This window comes from Triturus cristatus, chromosome 3_2 (assembly GCF_964204655.1).
Source record: "Triturus cristatus chromosome 3_2, aTriCri1.1, whole genome shotgun sequence".
NCBI classification, from domain to species: domain Eukaryota; kingdom Metazoa; phylum Chordata; class Amphibia; order Caudata; family Salamandridae; genus Triturus; species Triturus cristatus.
In genome coordinates, this window is record NC_140584.1 from 1,026,131,059 (window position 1) to 1,026,154,320 (window position 23,262).

At 44.5% G+C, this 23,262-nt stretch overlaps 1 protein-coding gene across 2 annotated transcripts in view; it reads left to right on the top strand.

Annotated features, from left to right (window-relative positions):
• Nucleotides 1–23,262, top strand: part of FKBP6 (FKBP prolyl isomerase family member 6 (inactive)) — a 209,775-nt gene that overhangs the window by 111,440 nt on the left and 75,073 nt on the right. For both annotated transcript variants that reach the window (XM_085646937.1, XM_085646938.1), the window contains exons 5-6: nt 11,640–11,759; nt 12,213–12,407. In XM_085646937.1, the coding sequence (XP_085503063.1) occupies nt 11,640–11,759; nt 12,213–12,407 (315 nt within the window). The remainder of the gene's footprint in view (nt 1–11,639; nt 11,760–12,212; nt 12,408–23,262) is intronic.

Sequence of the window (23,262 nt, forward strand, 5' to 3'; positions counted from 1 at the left end):
CTGGAAGGCCACACATTATCAGGCATTGGTCACTGGTGCACAGCAACACTCAAATGGGCAAAGGCTGAGACCGTAGCACTGAGGCGTGAGGGGGCTCGAGGATTGCGCAGGATCCCCATTGCAGCTGATTGGGAGACGTTGCACCTCGATTTGCAAACTTATAAGGAGGAACTAACTGGTTAGCCCGCAATCATGTCCACCACTGGTTTCACTCCTGGGTACTTAGTGTGGTCTCGTCTGCGCCACCTGCCCTTGCCCTCATGTCATCCTTTTACCCGAGCCCCACCCCCCCTTCCTCTTTTATAAGTATGCATATTGTACAGTGGAAAGATCTAGTAATGCATTGTATGCCATCATCCCATAGTACGTTGTCAGGCAAAGGGGAAAAATTCATAAGTCAAGAAACGATGAACAACTAGCCAAAACACTTAGCGTGTCTAAAGATGTGATAATGCCACTGAATGACCTCTTGTTTCTTACTGTTTAAATGTTTATTAAAATGAAGGACCAACGAGTCCTGCCAGCGATATGGCGTCATAGTCCATATATAAGATATGTGATGCATATCTTATATCGATCCTGATACCTTTATTATGTATGTGTACTACTGCTGAAATTCAAAACAATTGGTTAAAAAAAACAAATTCAGCCAGGTAATCCCTATATCTTCACTCTTGAAAAAATACTCTCAAAACTGAACTCTAAGGGCCATATGTAGGAAGCCCAATACCGGTCGGTAACGGCCGATTTTCGGTAAAAATCCCGTTACCGACCGGTATTCAGGCTTCTGGTATGTAGGGGGCACATTTCAGGATCGGTAAAATTACCGAATCGGTAATTTTACCGATTCGGTAAATACCGAATCCTGAAATGAGATGTAGGGGGAGTGTGTGGGTGTTGTGTGGATTCATTATTTACCACCAACTAAAAGTTGGTGGTAAATAACGAATGGCTTTGAAAATGCATTTTTTTGCACTTAGAAGTGTGCAATGTGGCAGACATACATGCCCTTAGGGCATGTATGTGTGCCACATGTGCACACATGCAGGAATCAGGGGTGCAACAAGGTGTCACTGTGACACCCTGCCACCCTTGATTGTGCTCCCCCCATTACCGAATCGGTAATGGGGCTGGCTTCCCATTGATTGCTATGGGCCTCCTGGCCCATAGGAATCAATGGGAAGCCAGTTACCATTACCGAATCGGTAAATACCGATTCTAAAATACCGACCCATTCCGAATCTGTAAATATTACCGATGGATTACCTACATAGCATTTACCACTTCATAAATACCGAATCGGTAAAATTCGGTATCGGTATACCGAATTTTACCGATTCGGTATTTATGAAGTGGTAAATGCTATGTAGGTAATCCATCGGTAATATTTACCGATTCGGAATGGGTCGGTATTTTAGAATCGGTATTTACCATTCGGTAATGGTAACTGGCTTCCCATTGATTCCTATGGGCCAGGAGGCCCATAGCAATCAATGGGAAGCCAGTTACCATTACTGAATCGGTAAATACCGATTCGGTAATGGGGGGAGCACAATCAAGGGTGGCAGGGTGTCACAGTGACACCCTGTTGCACCCCTGATTCCTGCATGTGTGCACATGTGGCACACATACATGCCCTAAGGGCATGTATGTCTGCCACATTGCACACTTCTAAGTGCAAAAAAATGCATTTTCAAAGCCATTCGTCATTTACCACCAACTTTTAGTTGGTGGTAAATAACGAATCCACACAACACCCACACACTCCCCCTACATCTCATTTCAGGATTCGGTATTTACCGAATCGGTAAAATTACCGATTCGGTAATTTTACCGATTCGGTAAATTACCGAATCCTGAAATGTGCCCCCTACATACCAGAAGCCTGAATACCGGTCGGTAACGGGATTTTTACCGAAAATCGGCCGTTACCGACCGGTATTGGGCTTCCTACATATGGCCCTCAGTCACTAAAGCAGAAGACTGCAATAGTTTAAGGACCCAGTGTTCGATGTCTCGGCACTGTTATTTTGTCTGGGCAACTCTGCCGTGGATGAGAGGACCAGCTGCCCTCTGCAGCTGAGAAACAGACCACCAAGTCTTAGAGTCCTAAAACACCTTTCAGTTTGTTTCAGAATAACTTAGCCGGCTCAGTGCACATGAAGATGTAAAGTTTTTCTTCCTGCACAGCGCTACCTTATGTCTTGCCGGATTGCGCATCAGTGCTTGAATACTTTGTTTCAAGCACTCTTTTGTCTTAGTTTGGGTTTTATAACTAAAGCCCAATAGCCGCAGAATATGACTGTTGCATACGTGTAGATAATGCTCGAAGGCAGCTGCACTTATCAGTAATGGATTACACCAGTTACCATCTCCTAGTGGCGGCTTCTGGGGAGGAGACGTGCCCCCCGATTTTGAGGGCAGTCTGTACTACTTGTTCATCAAGGAGGGTTCAGGGTGGGCAGAGGGATATAGATGCTCTCAAAAGGTTACCCTCATTGCCAAAGTAAAATCGGCCTCTGCAGCAGGTAAAGTACTGTAATGTACACCACTGTAGATCATAATCCAGCATCCCAAGCCTACAGATGCAGGTAGGCCCCCAATGAAACCGGCCTGTAAGGTGTCAGATCATTCGCTACAACACTGGAAGGCTCCTCCGCTCCTTGGACTCCCCGTGCCTGATACCCTCCTTTTATTATACCCAATGTGACTCTATTGCTTTCACAGCTTTCATCGCACACTGTAAAGTTTTAGCCGCTATCATTTCTTTTTATTCCCACACCAGATCCACCCCCCTATTGCCCCCCCACCCGAAAGATTGCAGCTAGGCCAACCCTCAAGACTTCCAGCCATCAGGTCCAGAGAATTCTGCCACAGCTGTCTGTTTCTGCATCTAAAGCTCTACCAGCTCGGTGCCATGTGATCATGGCCCGATGAAACAGTCTGGCTCCATGTACAGTCACTGGAAAGAAACTTCTGCAGTTCTTTTTAGGTCTCTCCTACCGAGCGCGCATGCGCTGCATAGGAGGGCCTTTAGCCGTCGTTCTTCACTTTTTCAAGCACTGCACTCGTGCTTGTGGCGGCATACACCTTGCGGGAGCACGCAGCGAGCAGCCACAAGCACGAGTGCAGTGCTTGAAAAGTGAAGACTGCGCATGTGCGCCACTCCTTTTTCACAGGGATTCCCAGTGCCCCTTCATAGTACCCTTTGGGGAGTGCAGCAAGTGGTTTTGTGGCTCCCATGGTACCTTACTGCTCCTGCGCTCTCAAAGACGCAGCGCGCCCTACTGGTCCCGAGCTGCGCTTTTATGTTGCAGCGCGCAGTTAGCCCACAGCATGTCCATCACGCGCACACCTTCCTTCAGCCCCTCCGTGTACGCCGCCCCTGATTAGGTACTGGCTCGGATCTTCCTAGACAGTGCCCTACAGGTCCGCCCAGCCCTTCTCTGCTTCCACTGCCACAGTATCCACCTCTGGCTGGCATACACGTACTGGCCCCCTCACGGTAGAGCTAAGGGCTCGTGTGAGCACAGCCCAGCTGGGAAAGAAGAGGCTTTTCATTGTAATCTGAGCCGGCAAGGCAAGCATATTTGAACCTATTCGGCTGCTAAAATGAAACCCTGATTTTTTGTTGTTGTTTTAAACCTGTACGAATTTCCCTGCTTTACTGGTGTAGTTAGTTCGACTTGTGGACTGAATGGAGACCACTTTAATAAGCAGTATTTAGAGCACACACACTCCATGGTAAATATGGGTTCACGAAATGTGAGTTTCTTTAAAACTCCATGCGCAACAGGTACTCATGAAAATGTTCCCAGCAGGTGCGTAATGTGTGTTTTTTAAAGTATCTCTTTTAGATATTATGGGCAAAAGAGACCATCGCGGAAACAGTTCCCAAATTTTGATACCGTGCATGCATTTTTCAATATACATCAACAGTAATCGTATAACGTGTAACACATGAGTGGCATGTGCCTTTCTAAATGTGGAATAGGTAATTCTTAGTGTACCTGGAGGGCCCACCTTCTCGCACACATACAGTGCCAATGTGTTCATACAAAGCTTTGTCTACTTTAGCTCAGAACGAGATGGTCCTGCAGTGCGAGGGGTCCCTTTAAGACAGGACATTTGGGATTACAGCAGCAGGGTAGGACAAAGGACGCAGCTCAAGAAGCACATTTTATCCTACCCATGAGAGGCAGATTTAGAAGCAACTGGTCACGTGTGTAGTAATAAATGTGCTTAGAAATATATGTGTAGTAATATATGTTTGTAGTAATATATATGTGTTGTAACGTGTTTAGTGTATGTGTATTATGCATGTGTAGAATATGCACAGGCCCACGGACAGTTTCGTCCTTATTCGATGCTTCACTTTTAGCACTTTTGCTTATGTCAGTGTATAACAATGTCTTCCCTCAGGTCATATCCACAGGGCCTCAGTGGCCTATCACAAGTGAAGCTCAATAGATAAGCATTGGCATAGCCAATAGGTCTCGCCTTTGGGACCTTATAAGTGTTTTGCCATGCAACAGTTGATGTTGTTGCACCAAGGATATTGTGCTGCATAACTAAATACTTATAAGGTCCCAAAGGCGAGACCTATTGGCTATGCCAATGCTTGTTGAAATAGCCTTTGCCTGTCCAATGAGTACAGCACCTGGTGCAACACTCACAGGCAACGTCAAAGCTTTGGGAGCCTCACCCGAGTCCAGAGTCCGTTTTATTTGTTTCTCTCCATCATCTGTTGCAGAAGAGTCCCTTTTTGCCACACTGTCCTTTACCCCTCCCTGATCATTACTTATTTTAACTGAACTTTCAAACTCGCCAAAAATGGAAGCCGTCTGGGGTAATTAGTCCAAGCACTTCCAACTCCTTGCAGCTGCCCAAAATGCCAGAAGGGGCAAAGTGAGCACAAGGCACAGTGTTGATTTTACTCTCCTTCAGGCTCTGAACCTCTTCCCTTTTTAAGTTTCAATATCTTTATTTAAAGTTGAAAGAGTAGAAACAAAACATTCAGGGCACACTTACTTGTCTCCTGGCCTCGTACAGCTTACCACAGTATTATAATTGTTGAAGACCTTTTAATCACACAGAAATGTAGTTCTCATAAGCTCAAGATTGGCTCATGAGGGAAAAAGATAAAAAAGAAGACTGAAAAAAGATAAGTATCAACTAATAAATCCCCAGCCAAACAATGTCCGATCCCCCACTTCAATGGATAATAACACTGCAACCAGACCCCCCTAGACAGAAGTAACCTCTCCTCCATCCCTAGGCAAGGCTGCAGACACCAAAAATTTCCATGCCCACCTAAGATGTCATCCTGCCTCCTAAATCTGGACCCCGTAGATTTGGTTGCCTTTCTCAGTGAAAACATAAATGTATTCCTTTTGCAGGACACTTTCATATGCGTTAGAAACCCATGGACACCTCATTGCCTTTGGATACTAGCGCTATCCTAACCTCCATCAGTTCTTTTCCTGACTATGGTGTTCAGGCACACATCAGGAAAGAGTAATCCTATACTACATACTTGCTCTGCGCCGCTGCTCTCAATCTGTCTCCACGTTTCTCTGCTGCATCAAGTCTCGTAATCACCATGCCTCCTGCCTCCTTGTCATCTACTGGCATAGCATGTAGTCTGTGCTATTTGCGCCCTAGCTTTTGTGTTTGACTCTCTAGACCTGTGAGCAGGTCCCTCAGGATCTCTGACTTCAAATTCATAGTGGTAGGAATTCCTGACACCCTTTGCTGGAACTCCTCCTTATATTGTCCAGCATTTCACACCACTTCTGCAACCTCCTAACTCCCCAGTTGTAAACTCTGACATCCATGACAGATTCTGTTTGGTTTTCTACTCTTGGTTTGTAGCCTCTGAAGTGTCATAGACAATGTTGCTGCTCCTGTTTGACCTGTACCTCCTTATTTGTTATCTCTTCGACTTTCTTCACCGCATGTATAGTGAGTGGTCTGTTTTGTATAATTTCTTCTCAAACGTAGCAAGGAGCACATACAGAGATTTTAGGACTGCATGCTCTTTCCTGATCACTTCTGCATAGTCCTCAGAAACCTCCTGAAACCCCTTCTGCTGTTCTAGAGCCTCTTCTCTGTGCTGCAAGCTAGTGTGTTGTGAAATCTCCAGATAGTGGCGGATGACAGTAATGGTGCGACCCTGTGATCTAGGTAAACACACCAGTATCAAAATCTTCTATGCAGGTAACAATTTGTAGCACATGTCTCACTTGTAGCTGCCATCCAAGTCCCCGGGTCTTGTGAACGTAGCAGAGAGTCTCAATTTCTCTTGGGGCCTGGCTCTCTATTGTTAATGGGGAGCTCTGCTCGTGATCACTGCCTCCTTGTGAGATCCTCTGATTGCCCGTAGCCTCGAAGGACCTAACTGCTCTGACCTGTAGTTGCTGTCTAGCTTTGGGATCTCCCTATTTCTCCTGCCAACTCCAGTTCGTATCATAGTTCTACTGCCACCAGCCTGCACTACCACAGGATTATGTGTGTGGTCAGGCCTGCCATCACTAGAGCCACTTTCCTTGTGCGTCCGCCACAATGTGAGTATACCTAGGCATTTACAATGAAAACTCCATTCACCCAGTGCTTCAGAAACCTGCACTTCATCCATACAGCCTAGCTTCCACTTCTCATTCTCTGTTGCTTAATAATGGAGCCTCTGATCCTCGCCAAGGTGCTAGCCAACCGGCTGGTCGGCGTGGTGGGCGATCTGGTCCACCAAGACCAGTCCGGCTTTATTCCCCATCGCAACACGGCCCTTAATCTGCGGCGCTTGCACGGGGTGCTCGCGCGTGTCCCGTTTGTGCGGGAGCCGGCCATATTGGCGTCCTTAGACGCCACCATGGCGTTTGACACGCTCGAGTGGCCATACATCTGGGCGATGTTGGCGAAGTTTGGATTTGGCCCGGGGTTCATCAGCTGGGTCAAATTGTTGTATTCGGGCCCATTGGCGCAGGTGGTGGTGAATGGAAGAGTATCGGTCCCATTCGAGCTGGGACGGGGCACGCGACAGGGCTGCCCCTTGTCGCGGCTCCTGTTCGCGCTGGCCTTGGAACCCCTGGCGGAGTGGCTGCGGTGGCACACTTCCATCCGTGGTCTCCGTTGGACCCCCGAGTATGAGGACCGAGTGTCCCTATACGCCGACGATATCCTTTTGTACCTAGCCTCCCCGCGTAAATCACTGATTGTCCTGGTTGATGTTTTGCGCTCATTCGGCCGCAACTCAGGCCTTGTCATCAACTGGGCTAAATCGTGTGTTTATGTGCTTTCCGGGGAGGCTCCCGTCCTCCCGCGGGGCTGCCCGATCCAGATTGCCTCTCAGGGGTTTCGGTACCTGGGTGTTTATATTACTCTGGACCCGGAGGCCCGCTACGAGCGGAATTTGCTTCCCCCCCCTCCAGCGCTTGAAGGAGGACGTCGCGCGCTGGCGGCGCCTGCCACTTTCGCCGCTCGGCCGGGCGGCGTTGTTTAAGATGATGTCGTTGCCACGCTTCCTGTACGCTCTCCAGAACACTATGGATTTAGTCCCGGCGCGCTACTTCCGTGAGGTGGAGAGTCTACAGCGCCGCCTGTTCTGGGACGGGAGGCCGCGTATTGCCCTGGCGAAGTTGACGCTCCCATGGTACGACGGGGGGATTGCCCTCCCGGATATTAAACGGTATTACTGGGCCTCCCAGCTAGCTGCAATTAATCATGGCCTTTACGGGCCTGCCTTAAACCCGGCATTTGAAATGGACAAGATGCTCCTGCCTGGTGGCGACTATAATCGAGCGCTCTACTCTGGCGCGCCCGGTCCCCGCCTGACGGGACCTACGCGTGTCATGGTGCGAGTATGGCACGCGGCTAATGCAGCTATGGGGTGGAAGGACCGTTTGACCCGGGCATCACCGTTGTACGCGTCTGAGAGATTGGGCTCCCTGTGGACCTCGAAGGGCTTCGAGAAGTGGGACACGATAGGCATCAGTAAAGTGGGGGATCTCTGGACGAGGGGGGGCTTTAAAACATTCGAGACGCTGCAGACGGAGTTTCAGCTGCAGGGTAGTGAATACTTTCGGTACTTGCAGGTCCGTCACGCACTGGGCTCCGTCTTCCCAGACGTCGCCTCCATCCCGGAGTCTTCCCCCCTGGAGGATAGAGTGCTGGATGGCCACGTTCCGGACAGCACGATCTCCCTTATTTACAAAAAATTGATTAATGACCGCTCGGGCTTGCTGACTGGCCTCCGCGAGGCTTGGGTTGCCGATGGGCTGGAGTTGGACGACGAGGACTGGATTTCCGCGGTGGCCTCTCCGAAGGAGGTGGCCATACCGGCTCGCCTTCGCTTCGTCCAGCTTAAGATACTCCACCGGGTTTACCTGACGGGGCCAAGGCTTCTGCGTATGGGCTATGCTGAGGATGGGTTGTGTAAGCGTGGATGTGGTGCTTTGGCGACTTTTTTGCATATTTTGTGGGAATGCCCGAAGGTGGAGCGATTCTGGCGTGGTGTGCATGAGGTCCTGCGAGTGGTTATGCATGTCGCGCTGCTGCCTGAAGCGAGGAGATGCCTGCTGAATGTGTGGGAACCAACTGACTACTCGGTTCCGCAGACGCGATGGGTGACTCTGGGATATATGATAGCTAAGCGTGACATTGCTCAACTGTGGGGATCCCAGAGGCCCCCGGCGGTGTCGGCCTGGAAAGAACACATGGATTGGTGCATGTTCCGAGAAAAGGTGGTGTATGTGGCGAGGGGTAAGCCTGGGGCATGGGTGAAAGTATGGGGCCCCTGGAACGCCTACCGCGGGGGTATCTGCGCGCCACCACTGCTGCCTGCTGCCACACCACCCCCGTCCCCTTAGTTGACTCCTTTCCTTAGCCCCGGGCACAGAGGTCCCCCAGTCCTCGATCTGTTCCCCTTCCCCTCTTTAGACTCCTGTGGATGGCTGGGGTCCCCCATTCGGGGAGCACGTGCTGTTACTTTCGATTGCGGGTTGCCTTGCGGGTGTGGTTTTTCGTGTTGTTTGTATAAAATGAAACCGTATTGCGGGGTCAGAGTGATGTGGCCCACGACGTTGATACCTCCTGATTTTTTTTCTCTGTAACGCCAAGTGTTTTTGAACGTATGTCATATGCTCCTGTCATTCTAGTGGCCGGCCGGAAGGTTGTAGGCCCATACTTGTATATTCTTGAGATTGCAATAAACGGTTTAAAAAAAAATAAATAAATAAATAATGGAGCCTCTGAGCCACAGAGCGACCCTATGCTGCATGCTCTGGCAGAAGATTGAAGTTGTAGAAATAGTCCAGGGAGCAGCTCTGGTTGTCCCACACCCTTTCCTCTTTAGCAGACTTTTAAATGTGTACCTTCTGGTTAAAGAGCCCTGACATGCATGAGCTGACTTTGGTACTTTCTGTTTGCACTTTTGTCTTTAGCCTCTAAGGATGTTAAAATGGGTACTTAGAAGATTGTTTTTCTCTTTATTGTTACCTTTGCATAGAGAATGAAGGATTTAATATATTTCTTATTCTGAGATCACTGTTTTTGATGGAGACAAGACGGTTCTCCTTATTTTCAGATATCTATTTTAACCAAAATATTGCGCTTCAGAGCTTTTTTTCCTTGCAAGTCCTCTAAGCAGCGTGGACGTTGTGTTGTATTGAATTTAATTGGCCCTTACTTTTTAGTCTGATATAGCATATTTATCGGATCTTCAGGTAGGCTTTCTGTCGCCTGGTAATCTGGGTCTGTTGCCCATTTGTGGTCTCCTGTATTTCAGAATGCTACAAATTTGATGCTCTTCCTTCCTGAGATTATATACTGCAGTCAGGCGGCTACCCATTTTGACCAGGCTCTTAAAAATGTCTTTGAGATACTGCTTAGGATTTTGTTGACTCCTTTACAGGATTACATTTTTTTCAATCTTCTCGTGAACCTACTGAAAGGGGCACTGGAGTTGCTAGTGCGCACAAGTTAATTGCCACTTGTACTGGTAATTCATGGTCCTCTCACAACCCCACCTTTCCTTCAGACAAACCCATCCCTTTCTTTGTGGGTGCACTAGCTCACATAAAAGGCCTCGTTCACAAAGTTGATGTGTTTTTGGAAAATCAGGGATAAGCCACATCTATTTGCATAAGAGTCAATTTAATATTTTCATACAGATCTGCTACATGTTGAGGGGTGGCTGCTGTATAAGCAGTGGTGGATTAAAATAAGATCGCCTCAAAGTGCATTTAACAATAACGGTATATAACACAGAGGTACCTTTGTCTTTAGAACAAATACCATGAAAAAATATATACATTAGTAGTCAGGGGTATACAAGCATGACAGTGACAGGCTCGGGACCAGAACAACAAGTAAATGTCAGGCTGGACCTTAAGGAAGTGGTGAGAAGTTGAGCATCTATTGTAGCTTACACTGTTGGAAATAAACAGTATGCAAATATCAGCATTTTATTATCAGAGGATAAACATCAGCATTTGCTACTTTAGGATAACAAATAACACAGTGGTGCCAGACTTCCTATCCATGAAGTGAAAGATGTTAGATCATGCTGTGTAGGTGCTCCTTTAGGTTTGAAGATTTGCAATGAGTGGTCAAGTCCTCTGTTAATGAGTAAGACATTTCAAATTCTTGGTGTTTTCCCTGAGAAAGCTTGAAGTGATTCATAGGGTTCTGGTTTTGCCTTCCAGTTACAGTGGTTGTGAGGTGCGGTGCTGGGGAAGAAGCAAGGGGATAAGCTTACGGCTGTGTATGTGAGGGAGGTTGTTTTATGATTGGAACGAGACTCGAGTGTTAACCATTTGAGGGAATTTCGAGCAGGGGGGGTTTTGTCAAATATTCTGGCCTGCTTTAGGAGTCTGAAAGGTGAGTGTTGAATAGGCAGGATTTAGGTAGAGTGGTTCTGAGGTATTTCCCATTCTCAGCGTATGATCTCACTAGAGCTTGGGCAGTAGATTTAAAGTTTTGTTAGGGATGAAATGTGTGATGTTTTGTACCTGTTGCTTTTGGAATCTAGCGCTTTTATGAATTGTTTGGTGCGAAGGTCAATGCTGAGTGATTTGGCGAACATGTAGTCCAGGGACTTAGGAGGGTTTACAACTTTGGAGAAGTTGTTTAGGTGCTGGAATTGCTGTCCCTTCTGGAGAGAAGATATTAGAACGTTTGGGGGTAGTAAAAGGAGCTCACTCGTTGAGGCTTTTCCCATCCATGTGCACATGTTGTTTAGACATTGAGCGAAAGTGTAAAAATATCTGTGTGTCGTGTGCATAGTGGAGCAATTCAATACCTGCTTTTGGGAAGACCTCACCTAATGGTTCGACAAGCAGGTTGTATTGTGGATTTGCTAGATGGATCCTTGTGATATAACAGCTAGAATAATGGGAGTGGGATAGAACAGTGGACTGGTATGCTTTAAACCAGCTCTCTAACATGCACTCTAATTCCATTTCCAAAAGTGTGGAAGATGATATTATGATTGATGGCATGAAAGTAGCAGATAGCTCAAGGAACACTAACAGTCTTTCGCCTAGTCAAGCAAGTTTCAGTACCTCTTTCTCAAACATGCAACAGTAGCCTGTATGAAGGCATTTTATGTGTGCAAATTCATTTGAAGTGTTGTTTACTTTCAGGAGCAGCAGAGTACGTTCCCCCTGGAGAAGGTGCTAAAGGTGGCTAACATAGAGAGAGAGTTTGGAAATTATCTCTTTCGCCAGAATCGCTTTGATGATGCCAAGGATCGATACAAGCGGGTAAGAGATTACAGAAGCTCACAGAGGGGTGCATGCTCAAATGGAAGGTGTATAACTTGTAGTCATTTGGCATGTGGTTGTTCAGTGACTGTTTTCGAACTTCTGTCTATTTTTTAGGGTTGTAAATGGGTGATTCGCAATTTCCTGGCCTTTAAGTTCAAATAGCTTGTTTCCCTTGCCTCATCAGGTTTGGATGCATTAAGTATCTTTATTTGAGCAGCTGAATGGTGCAGTACGTTGGGGACTGAGAAGCTCTTGATAGCTCTGAAGGGCATATTTTGTGATTTGCTGTCTTACCAGTAGTTACTGATGCTGTGTAGTCAAAAGTGTTGCGGGAAAGTGTAATGTAGCAACCTGGAAAATATAAATATTACAATGCCTAATATTGATATATTTTTCTTTTCTTATTCTGATCTCTCATGACGTTTTTTTCTGACCCTTGCTTGATGCTAGGCTTCCTCGATCCTAGGCCGTAGTCCTCTTAGTGAGAGCGACCGGAATCTGATTGGGACTGCAAGACTGCTGGTGTTTCTGAACCTATCACTGACATACATGAAGCTGGAGCGCCCTGCCCGTGCCCTTGTGTATGGTGAAAGAGCCCTTGAAATTGACCGGAGCAACCCCAAAGCCCTCTTCAGATGTGGTCAGGTAAAACACAACACAGCTAGAATTTTGACAAGCAAGATCCTAGAGCTTGATGGGTAGATACTCTATTATGAAAGCAGACTGGATCTTGTAAAACTAATAATTAAGAAACTGGTCAGTGTTTCAGAACTAGTTTAGGACCAGCATGACACGGGTCAAAAATGAATCACATGAGGCTTGGAATCACAATGATCTGACCATCATATAAGACTCGTTTTAATAATTAGGAGTGCTGATACAGTTCTAAATTTGGATAAATGGTTTGTGGTAGATTTGTGCAGGCAGGGCAGTAGTCATACACTACAAATCACTTATTCTCCTCCTCCTTACTCTTTCTTTCTGCTGTCCTACCTTCATGACTTGCTGGAAATTGATTATGCGGCAGGCAGGACAGGAAAAAGTCTTCAAATGAATGATGTCACTGTTAAAATCTGACAAACTGCTGAGAAGAGGTGCACCGCCATTACAGGTCCTACACCCTACCTGTGTATCAAACACTGTCTCAGGCCATTTCGTTTTTTCTGTCTATAGTAAGAGTTTGCTATTGACTTCTGGCACCTCCTCTTGGTTATCAGTTCTTGGCTTTTGACTGAAGTCACTAGACCCCTCCTCAAGAGGCATGTTTTGTTTGTTTCTCAGTCTTTATTGCATAATAGAATATTTCTGCATGTACTGCACACGCCTTTAACAATGGGCTTCATGGATTGCATTTTATAGTGGCTGATTCTTGTGATTGACGTTTACAGGATTTGAGTGGTGTGTGATGAACTTCTCCTAGTACTTGTTCTTTTAATACCTGAATTAATTCTAAGTTGCTGGAATTGTTCTCTGCTGTTAAAGGGGCCTAGTACCATTTTACTTAATCGAGGGACAGCAGCTTTAAGATTTTAGGGTCCAGACAGGTTCTCAAATCAGAAGTCTGTCTGTAGCCCCACCTCCTCCGCTTATCCCCCACTTCATTGACCTCAATCACTCGTTTAGAATGGGGGGATTTCAGGTGTCTGCACCCTCAAGTACATCACACAGGAAAAGCATTGAGTCTTCAGCCCCGTGGTTCATGATGTCACCAGCACCCCTCAATGACAACAACGGCATTAGAATGCCAGGATGGATTCAATGAGAAAAACATGCTGAGGGGTCTTCACAGAATCACAGTATGAAGCAAAAAATGGGAAGTGCAGGAATATTTGGCCACTAAAAAGGAAGGCAAATGCACATTGAAGGAAGAAAAACAACAAAAGTGCAAAAACCCAGGATGTTGAGTGAACTAAATGCCAGCAGAAGCCGTACATTCAAGATGATTCTGAAGCAATGTGGCGCTCCCACTGATGTTTTGATGCAGCGCGAGACCGGGGAAACGGGGAAACAATCCGTTACCGATTTCTTCCCTGCCTCGCAGACCTGACGTCACACAGATTCATTCACACACGCATTCGCTGGTGGGGCCCATAACACCAACACTCATACGTCTTTCTCATGAGTCTGCACACACAGGAGGGATGAGTAATTCAAGCGCTGGACATGTGGGGGGAAGTACCTTATAACCTATAGGGAAGGAAAAGTCATTTACAAATATACATTAACACCCTTTCGCCTACAGATCCTCAATTCCAAAACATCAAGACACCCCTCCCACTTCAGTCAATGGACCAAATTAGTTGGATTGGTTGATGGTGATTTTAGAACCAGCTAAAACACATTTTAAGATTCAGAATCCTTTCATCCTTAATGGAAAAACCACAAACTCATTAATTCTTATTAATCAATAATAGTTTATCTAAAGTTCATAAAGCTTTAGTATGCATTTGTTTCGTCAAGTTTAGAAAGTTTTATATCAATTTTCAGAAAATCACAGAACTTCATATTTACCTAATCTTACTACTCTGGGGTCTTCTAATTCATTGGCTCTGCATAAATCGTCTTTAATAAGCCAAAGCTCAGAGTTCTCTGCCTAGCATGTTACAGTCCCAAAGATCGGCAAAGGACCAAAGACGTGCAAGCATCAGTCAAAGTTCGCAGTCGTCAAAGAGTCGGGCAGCATCTAGGTCATCAAAGTAAAGGTAGGAGGCGGCAAGCGATTCTAGTCCCTATTCTGCTAAACTTTTATAAGAAATTTGAACATAGAAGTTACAATTTTAAAGTTTTGGGAGGTCATGATTGGTTGGTTTAGAACGTCCGATCAGTTCTCAGGATTTTCAGTACAGTTCAAGGGGTGAAGTCACCGGTAAAAGATGTATCGAGTCGTTCCGGTTCTATACAAGAGCTATTGTTCCTCTTTCTTGGAAGACGTCCAATGTACCATCCTTGTTGGGGTACTGTGTTCAGAGGTCACTGCAAGGATCATGGAGGCTCTCGCGCAGGCGCTGTTTACTCCACGCCACATGAGAAAATGGCCACTTCATTATGGTGTCTCGGCAGCCATCTTTGTTTTAGGCCCAAATGCTAATTTAAGCGAAACAAACACAAAAGAGTAATAATATGAAGAAATAATAAATCTAATGTTTTCCCCTTACTAATCCCTTTATGTGCTTGTATATATCTAGCGTATAGCAACATTTAAAGCATTTATATTCACCATTTCGATCTTCCTTCTGGGCAACATCATAAAACGTCACAAAAGCTACATATATCATGCAATTTTCTAATTATCACATTTACTATGGTTAATATGCGTACATATTTTAGTTATAAAAGTTATTTTAGCCATCCAATTGCAAACCCCACGTGTAATTTTATATTAATAAATGTTGATTAATAAACATGCAAACTCATTTAGTAATATCATAATTAATAGATTATTTAATTAGTATTTTCATGCAGAAATGGGGGAGGTATACAACATTTTGTACAACCTGCTCCAACAGTTTCTTATGCTGACCCAGAGGTACCAGATTCCATGATCATGAGAATCTCAGAGATTGGTATTCTAGACCCTCCAGCCTTCTTTCTTAAACCATCCTTACTGAGTTGTCTGCTCTGCCCAAGCACTGAATTCAACAACCTGTGGCGTGCTATGATCTTATCATTTTCTTTTTTTGCTGGATCCTGACACCTGGCCGCCTGTGGTGGGTTGGGTGCAGGGTCTGGCCAACCCCGCTGCGTATGGCCAGAGATTCTGCACAGCACTGAATGGATACATGACACATGAAAGAAGTGCATCATAAAAACCTATAGCAATTCACTTAAAACAGAGTTAAAGATTATTCTAACACAGAAAACCTCAGTATTTTGCCAGTTATGGTATGCAACTTAAACCATAACCTATGCTGCCCACCATGCTCTACACATCACTTTGCCAATGGTACAAGATAAAAATAACTAAGAGTTCAATATGGCAGGTGGCCACAGTTGAAATGCAGTTATAATTCTGGATGAAAACTGTAAAGCCAATGAAATTCTCAAGTTATGGATAGCGCTTCAATACATAACCGTCAGAACAACCATTGAAACCATAACTGGCACAGCAAATGTAAGGCTACGGCCTTACCAGTGATGAGAGCTGCAATTATAATGGTCATAAATAATTTAACAAATAATAATACAATAATAAACATTTAATATAGTGCACAAATCACTCCCGAAGGAGTATCTCGGCACTGCACTACTGAGCAGGAGAAACTTCCTAAAACAGCCAGGTCTTCAAGGCCTTCTTAAAAGCTAGTGTCTGAGCATAAGCGAAGATTGATGGGGAGTTTATTCCAATGATAGGGGGCATTGTAAGAAAAAGATCTATACCCTGATTTGAGGTCCGAATGCAGGGGATAGTCAAGAGAGCCTTATCCGAGGAACTATGGCATCTTGCATTTTGACAAGGATTTAAACGCATGGACAATAGACAGGGTAGGATTTGTGAAGTGCCTTATGATTATAAGGACTAGAGTTTTCCTGGCACTGTCGGGGAGCCAAGGAAGAGCCTTTTTAAGGAGCTTCATAGAGGCGAAGCATAAGCCGAAGGTGGCGTTTAGTTGGTCCTTCATGGAGAGAGACCAATCCAGCTACACTCCGAGATTATTCACAGACTGTTTAGAAGAAGGTGCTGGGCCCAATTCAGGCGGCCACTAGTCAGCATACCAGAGCTCTGACGCTTTCCCAAAAAGCATGATCTCCGTCTTGTCACTGTTCAGTTGAAGATAGTTACTAGACATCCATGCAGAGACTTCCCTCATACAATTAGCAAACTTGCTTTCCACTTTGGGTCTTATCCGAAGCAAATGAGAAGTTTGGTGTCGTCAGCATACAACACTATCTCCACATCACAGGATCTCACAATCCGGGCAAGAGGTGCCATATAGATATTAAAAAGGGTTGGACTTAGACACGAGCCCTTGGTTACTCCCCTCTGCAAGGGCGTACTGATATTACATTAATTCTATGAAAGATCACTATGAAGGAACAGTCCTCTTCTGTTTGAATATGTGTTATTTAATACTGTTGTACTATTAAATATTAGTATTTAGTGGTATAACTATTGTGAGGGCATAAGCTTTGTTTGGTATGCAGCCTTTGGTTGTGTATAGCAGGGGTTGGCTTGCTTCCAACCATGCTTCAGGATCTGTGAACTCTGTGCTAAAAATTTAAATTTTGACTGAAGGGGGCCCTTTGGGACACTCCCCACCCACCCCCAACCACCTGAGCCAGGGGGTCAGGCAATGCTCCCCTGGATCCTTATGGTTTGGTAAATCTTATATTTCAGGACTCCGAGTCTATGTTCTGAGCCCCTTAATAGCTACAGTAACAGTTTTCTCCAAGTTGCGACCAGCTAATCTGAGCGCTTGGGTCACTCAGTGTACCCTAAATGGCCAACAATAGATTTTTCCTTGAACAACCACTGGTGGACTGATGGTTCAGATATCTCTAATGTTTCAACCCTTTCAAGCACACCCCAACATTTTATTTAGATGCTAATTCTTAATGAATTAGTTTACGCCTCACCAAACAGTGGAACCTCCTTGAGTAACATTCTACTTTCATGGCAAGTTTGATGTAGTTCCTTCACCATTTCCTTTGTCTGTTTGGAGAGCAAAGATTCTTATGGGAGTTAAAATGGGACAAGACACTTTCTGTACAACTTTTGACACTCATTTGTTGCCATGGTATTTTTTCACATATATTTGTTTTAAGAAAGTTATTTACCCAAAACCAAGGTGAAAGGTGTCAGATTTGTGCAGTAAGGTATAATGACTAAGGAAAGTTGTTTCTCTCTGCAATTATAACTTGCTGTCTGGAGTAGTAAACCGTGTTTTTCTCTTGTAAGTTATTCTCTACTTTAGTGATGGATCGAAAGTGCAAAGCACCAAATACATCAGTTCAGGAAGATCTACAAACAAGAAGTTTGGACGGCAAAGAAATTACACCAAACAGAAATTAGGCTAAAGTTGCTGCAGACAAGTAAATCCAACAACAACAAGAAGTTCTGGGCTGAAATTAATAATATAGCATATGGCTCCTTCCCCCAACACAACGCAAGCATTTTAGAGGCTGACTGGATAGGCCATTTAACTCAAAATAACAAGGATGCAAATAACAAATACTCAGTTATGAAAATAAACCAGCACTGCTAGACATTCTGAAAAGATGCCTGAGGGAAATTGGATTTTAATTAACCAGATCGAGACTGTTCTAAAAAAAACTCTGAGCCAGTGGAGCACCAGGCCCAAATGGCTTGCCAAACAAACTTTTTAAACAAGATAAATCTTTTTGGGCAGAATGTTTCACTCCACTGTTCAACTACGCTTTTCAATCAAATAGCATACTGGCATCATGGAGAGGCAGCGTTCTACACCCGATATTTAAAGCTGGCACCAGATCAGAACCGGTGAATTACAGGCTAATCGCACTTATGGATGTAGAAGCTAAATTATATGCATCAAATCTCCTCATAGAATTGGAAGAATGGGTTACTTCCAGTAAGATTCTTCCAATCGCACAGATAGGTTTTAGACCTGGTACAAGTACAACATGTAATCTTCTGACATTGAATCTCCTATTTGAAAAAGGAAAGCGAAAATCCACCAAATTGTATACGTGGTTTGGTGACCTAAAAGCAGCGTTCAACATGGTACCCAGAGATCTCTTGTGGCAAAAGATGGCAAAATGGGGCATTCCACCACTGCTACTATGGGCTATAGTTAACTTGTATACATCTACCTGGGTTCAGATAAAACCAGGAAATGGAGAAAGAACCACAGCAAGGATTCCAACGCACATTGGTTTAAAGCAAGGATGCGTGCTACCTCCTAGTCTTTTTAACATTTTCACCGCAGATTTAGACAAGAGGCTATCAGAAGTCCAAAGTGACCCTCCAAAGATGGCCCACCGCCAACTTAGGAGCTTGCAGCACGCAGACAATATTGTTCTATGCAGCCAGACCCCAGTAGGTTTACAGCGCCTGATCACGAAGCTGCTGGAATATACTAAGGAGCTCGGTCTGTCGCTAAACTACAACAAAACCAAGGTCATCTGTTTCTCAGCAAATACCGTGCCCAACCGAAAAAAACATAAGTGGTATGCAGTAGGAAACAGCATAGAGCAGTGTGCCTCCTACAAATATCTGGGAGTGGTGGTTGATTCAAGATTCACACTCAAGGATCACCTAATTAATAGAAGAGCACAAGCAAATAAATTATGATTCGCATTAAAAACACTAAAATTGAAATTAATGTCTCCATCGAATGCCCATCTACTAAAAGTGGTTGCTGCCAAATTCCTTCCAACCCTTACTTATGGTTCCAAATTATTTAAAGGCCAAGATGCTAATTTTTTGAATCTCCAACAATCAGGCCTATTCAAACAAATCTTTCGGAATCCGCAGATTACGTCTCAAGCACAAGTTCGCTTGGAATTTGAGTTATTAAATCAACATCCGGTAAGGCAAGGGGCAATAATAAAAATGTGTTGGAAATTAAAAGCAGCTCAAGAGGAAACCTTGCTTGGGCACTGCTAGACAGAATTGAAAAGCCAGCCGAAAGGAAAGAAAGACTGGCAAACAGTACTGGAACAAGCTTTAAAAATGCTCAATATGCATGATGCCTGGGTCACCAATTGTAGCTTCACTGCATTAAAAAAAAATAGTGAACGCTGCAAAACAAAAAGCTTGGCTAATGGACAAAGCTGCCCTAGCAAAGAAAAAACACAGTTGGATGGTTTTATCTAGATATGAGATTCGAGCACCACAGCCGTACCTTGTCCAACACATAACTCCATCAGTCCAGCACTTGTTACTTTTGATTCAACTGGGTGCTTTTAGTTTCAAAAGATCAGGTCCCAACTTGGAAACAAACATGGTCAACAATGCAGTGCAGACTTTACGATCAGGCGGAAGAAACACTCATACACTTTTTGTGCATTTGCCCAGCTGTAAATAATTTGTGACGGCATTACTTACTTCGGCATTCCGCTGTCTCCAAATTAGATCATGCCGACCGGCTGTAATGGCATTACTAAATAGCCTGTATTTCCAAATTTCATGCAGGGCTGCCAGAGTTTTGCAAAAAGTTAGAACATTGCTACAAAAATCAAACAAATAGTGCTCACTTTAGTGTCTCTCAGCGTATAACCGCTATATTGCATCCGCATACGTTGCACATTTGGTATTCTGGTGGTGGATATAAAAGGCTCAGTATGGAACCATAATGCATGATTATAGCTAGGATTTGAGGATGATTAATTATCTAGATATTAACAACCATGCCACATATTATACTACATGTCTTAATGCCATTAGCGCTATGTCGACTTTGGATATTATCATTGTCTTAGTGACCAGCACATTTGTATTTTTGCACACGATTCTAGCCATAAAATTGAGGATCATTAATCTATGGCATTAACTTGTATATAGTTCATACCTGCATTTTGGCACATGATTTTAGTCATAAAATTGAGGATCTGTAATATCTAGTTTACATTTCTATTTTTGCACATGAATTCAGCTATGAAATTGTGGACGATTAATACTGAGTACTTACTCGTATATACATTTTTTTTTTACTGCTTTGATTGTTAGGTCGATTTTAGACATTATCACTTTGTTATGATACGTGTCTTTGCATTTCTTGCACTAGTCGTTTAATTATGACATCGAGGATGATTAATACCCAGTAGTAACCTGTATATAGTTTACATTTTTTTGGGGCTTTAGAGGTATATCGCTAATTTTTAGGTTTGGTGCAAAGAATTGAACAAGAACGCATCAAAAGTGTTGCACACAAAAAATGGGAAACAGCTAGCTGACATACATAATTGGTTGTTAAATTGTGCCGAATTGGGAGCCAATACACTAGGTTAAAGTGTTTGTGTATTAAGAATAAATGACTCCTGCTTGTAAATAGGAAAGTTTTGACAAAATTGATGATTTTTAATACAAAATTGTAACGGTTTCAATTAACTGTATACAATAAAAAATCTTTACCTGGATAAAATTGAAACTGACCGCTACAATGTAGTTGAAGGTTTGTTATAGTTCAGCAAATCCAAAACTGAAAAATCCCAAGTGGTGCAAGTTATAGTTCAAGCAGTGATCTCAATGGTGAGGTTGTTAATGATGTAATGAATGTTTTCACTTAAGATGTCATTGATGTCACTCGCAATGCAAAGGCAAGATTTCATTTACGGTTTATGCTGTGAACTGGAATTGGGGAATTTCAATGGTTTGTTTTAGTTATAACAGCTCAATTTATATCTAAAGAAGTTCACTGAAAGTTAAAGTACAGTTACGGTTACTAATTCAAACCCGGAAAACACTACGATTCGCAAGTTACGTTCTGCAGCACAATCAATAACTCGCACAACAGCCATAGTGTCGCCGATCAGACCCACCTGTGTGAATCTGTAGCCCCAATCCACAGGAACGATGATAATACCCCCACACTCTTGAGGCCTGTTCACGAAGGTGTGAACCTATAGACACACTGGCCGTAGACAGGCCCTGAGAGATGTGGGGACAAGGTTTGGGAAGCACTTCCTTGATTCCCCCAGTGGGCGTTTTCAAATGGACACCGCAGAGAACAACCTGGAGCAAAAGACAGCAAAGAAAATAATAGTGGTTAAGCCTTTTCTATAAGGAAATAACATACAATCTAATGCTAGGTTTCTGTACGCCCTCCTCCCCCCAGTTTCCCTCTTACCCACTGGACATCTCGATAATCTTGAAGAAATGAGTCAGCAGGGCTTGTGTGGGATTCTCAGAGCAGGTAAGTACTCGTAGGCAACACGAGCATGAAACACCACTGGCTAGGAGTGATTGGGTAACACTGAGGGCTTCAAAATAGAAGTACTTGGAAATAACAGAACTCCTATACTCAACTGCTAGGGGAAAGCTAGAGAGCAACAAAAAAGGAGGGACAGATTTATGGTGAATATGAAACACCACTACGCCTTCCCTTGTATAACAAAATCGTAGAGTAGGGAATAACCCCTACGAACACCAACGGTGTACAGAAATTTGATTGAGGATCCTCAAAAGAAATTTCAACAGCGCGAACTGCGCGTTAACAAAAATATCTTCGCTCGCACACTAAGCGTGGCGTTCGGGAATATAAATTACAAAGTATTCGCCCGCACTCTTGCTCACGCTTACGGCGCTAGGACGGGGATCACTCCACCGGAGCTTTCTAAAGACAAAGCAACAAGGTTGCAAGCAGACGCGGTCGCGTTCCTAATGAACGTACAACTACCGCGAATCAATTAAGGACACAGAGAGCGGGAGGTACCAAGCAACAGTGTTGCAAACAGACGCGGTCGCGTTCTAAATGAAACTTACACGCGACCGCGATTCTACGCCTAACAAAGGAAAAGGAGATTAACCAGATTAACTCCTACACTAGGCTTCGCACTAGGAGAAGGGCAGCGAGGGGTTAGAGAACCGGGAAACTCAGCTCAGGAACCGGGAAACTCAGCTCAGGGACGAACGAAGAAATCAGGAACACAGTCAGGAAGGGCGTGGACTCTGGGCTCGAAGACTTTGAAAGCCAAGCACCGGTTTCCTGCCAATGGGAGCTATTTAAAGAAGGGAACAGGTATAAACTCCTCCTACTAAAGCGCACTTAGGGAGCGTCTAAAAAGTGCAGGTCCTGGTTATCTGTCGACGCTGAATCCCAACAAGTACGCAAGAGGCGTGTCGGGTAACACATAGCTCCTACGTCAATTGCAATGCCTTCAACCATTCTCAGCGGGATGCTGACTGCAGGCCCTTGCAACTAGCAGCCGCTGCACATGGCTAAAGGCCATGTGCTGTTGGTGTTGAGTGAATGTGGGCATTTTTGGAGGCCAGGCCTGCAGCCATCCCCATGATGGGAGTGTTACTGGGGGGACATTTCTTTTCTTCAGAAAGAATCCTGGCCATCCAAACTTCTCCTTCAATGTGCCAGTGTGTAGGAAGCTGCCTCTGTATTTACTGTACCAAAGTAAGGTTCTTCAAGGGGAATCTCTAAGATGCCATCTGAGTGCATTCTGTAATAATCCAGCACTGGCATCAGTGTGGGTTTATTATGCTGAGGAGTTTGATGCCAAACTCCTTAGCATTCAGTAAAGCCATCATGTAGCTGTGGAGTTTGTAACGACAAGCTCCCAGCCCATGCACTCAATATGTCCCCACTGCACTTAAATATCTGTGAGTGGCACAGACACTGTAGGGTCATATGGCTCATGCAGCTATACCCTCACCTCTGGTATAGTGCACCCTTCCTTAGGACTGTGAGGCCTGCCAGAAGTGTGACTTGCCTATGCCTCAGGCAGGGGTTTTGTGGGCATGGCCCACAGCGGATGTGTGCCATGTCGACTCTAAAGTTTTATCTACACCAAAACACAGTCTACAATGTCAGTGTCCATGTGCTTGGTGAGGGGTCTCAGAGGGTGGCGC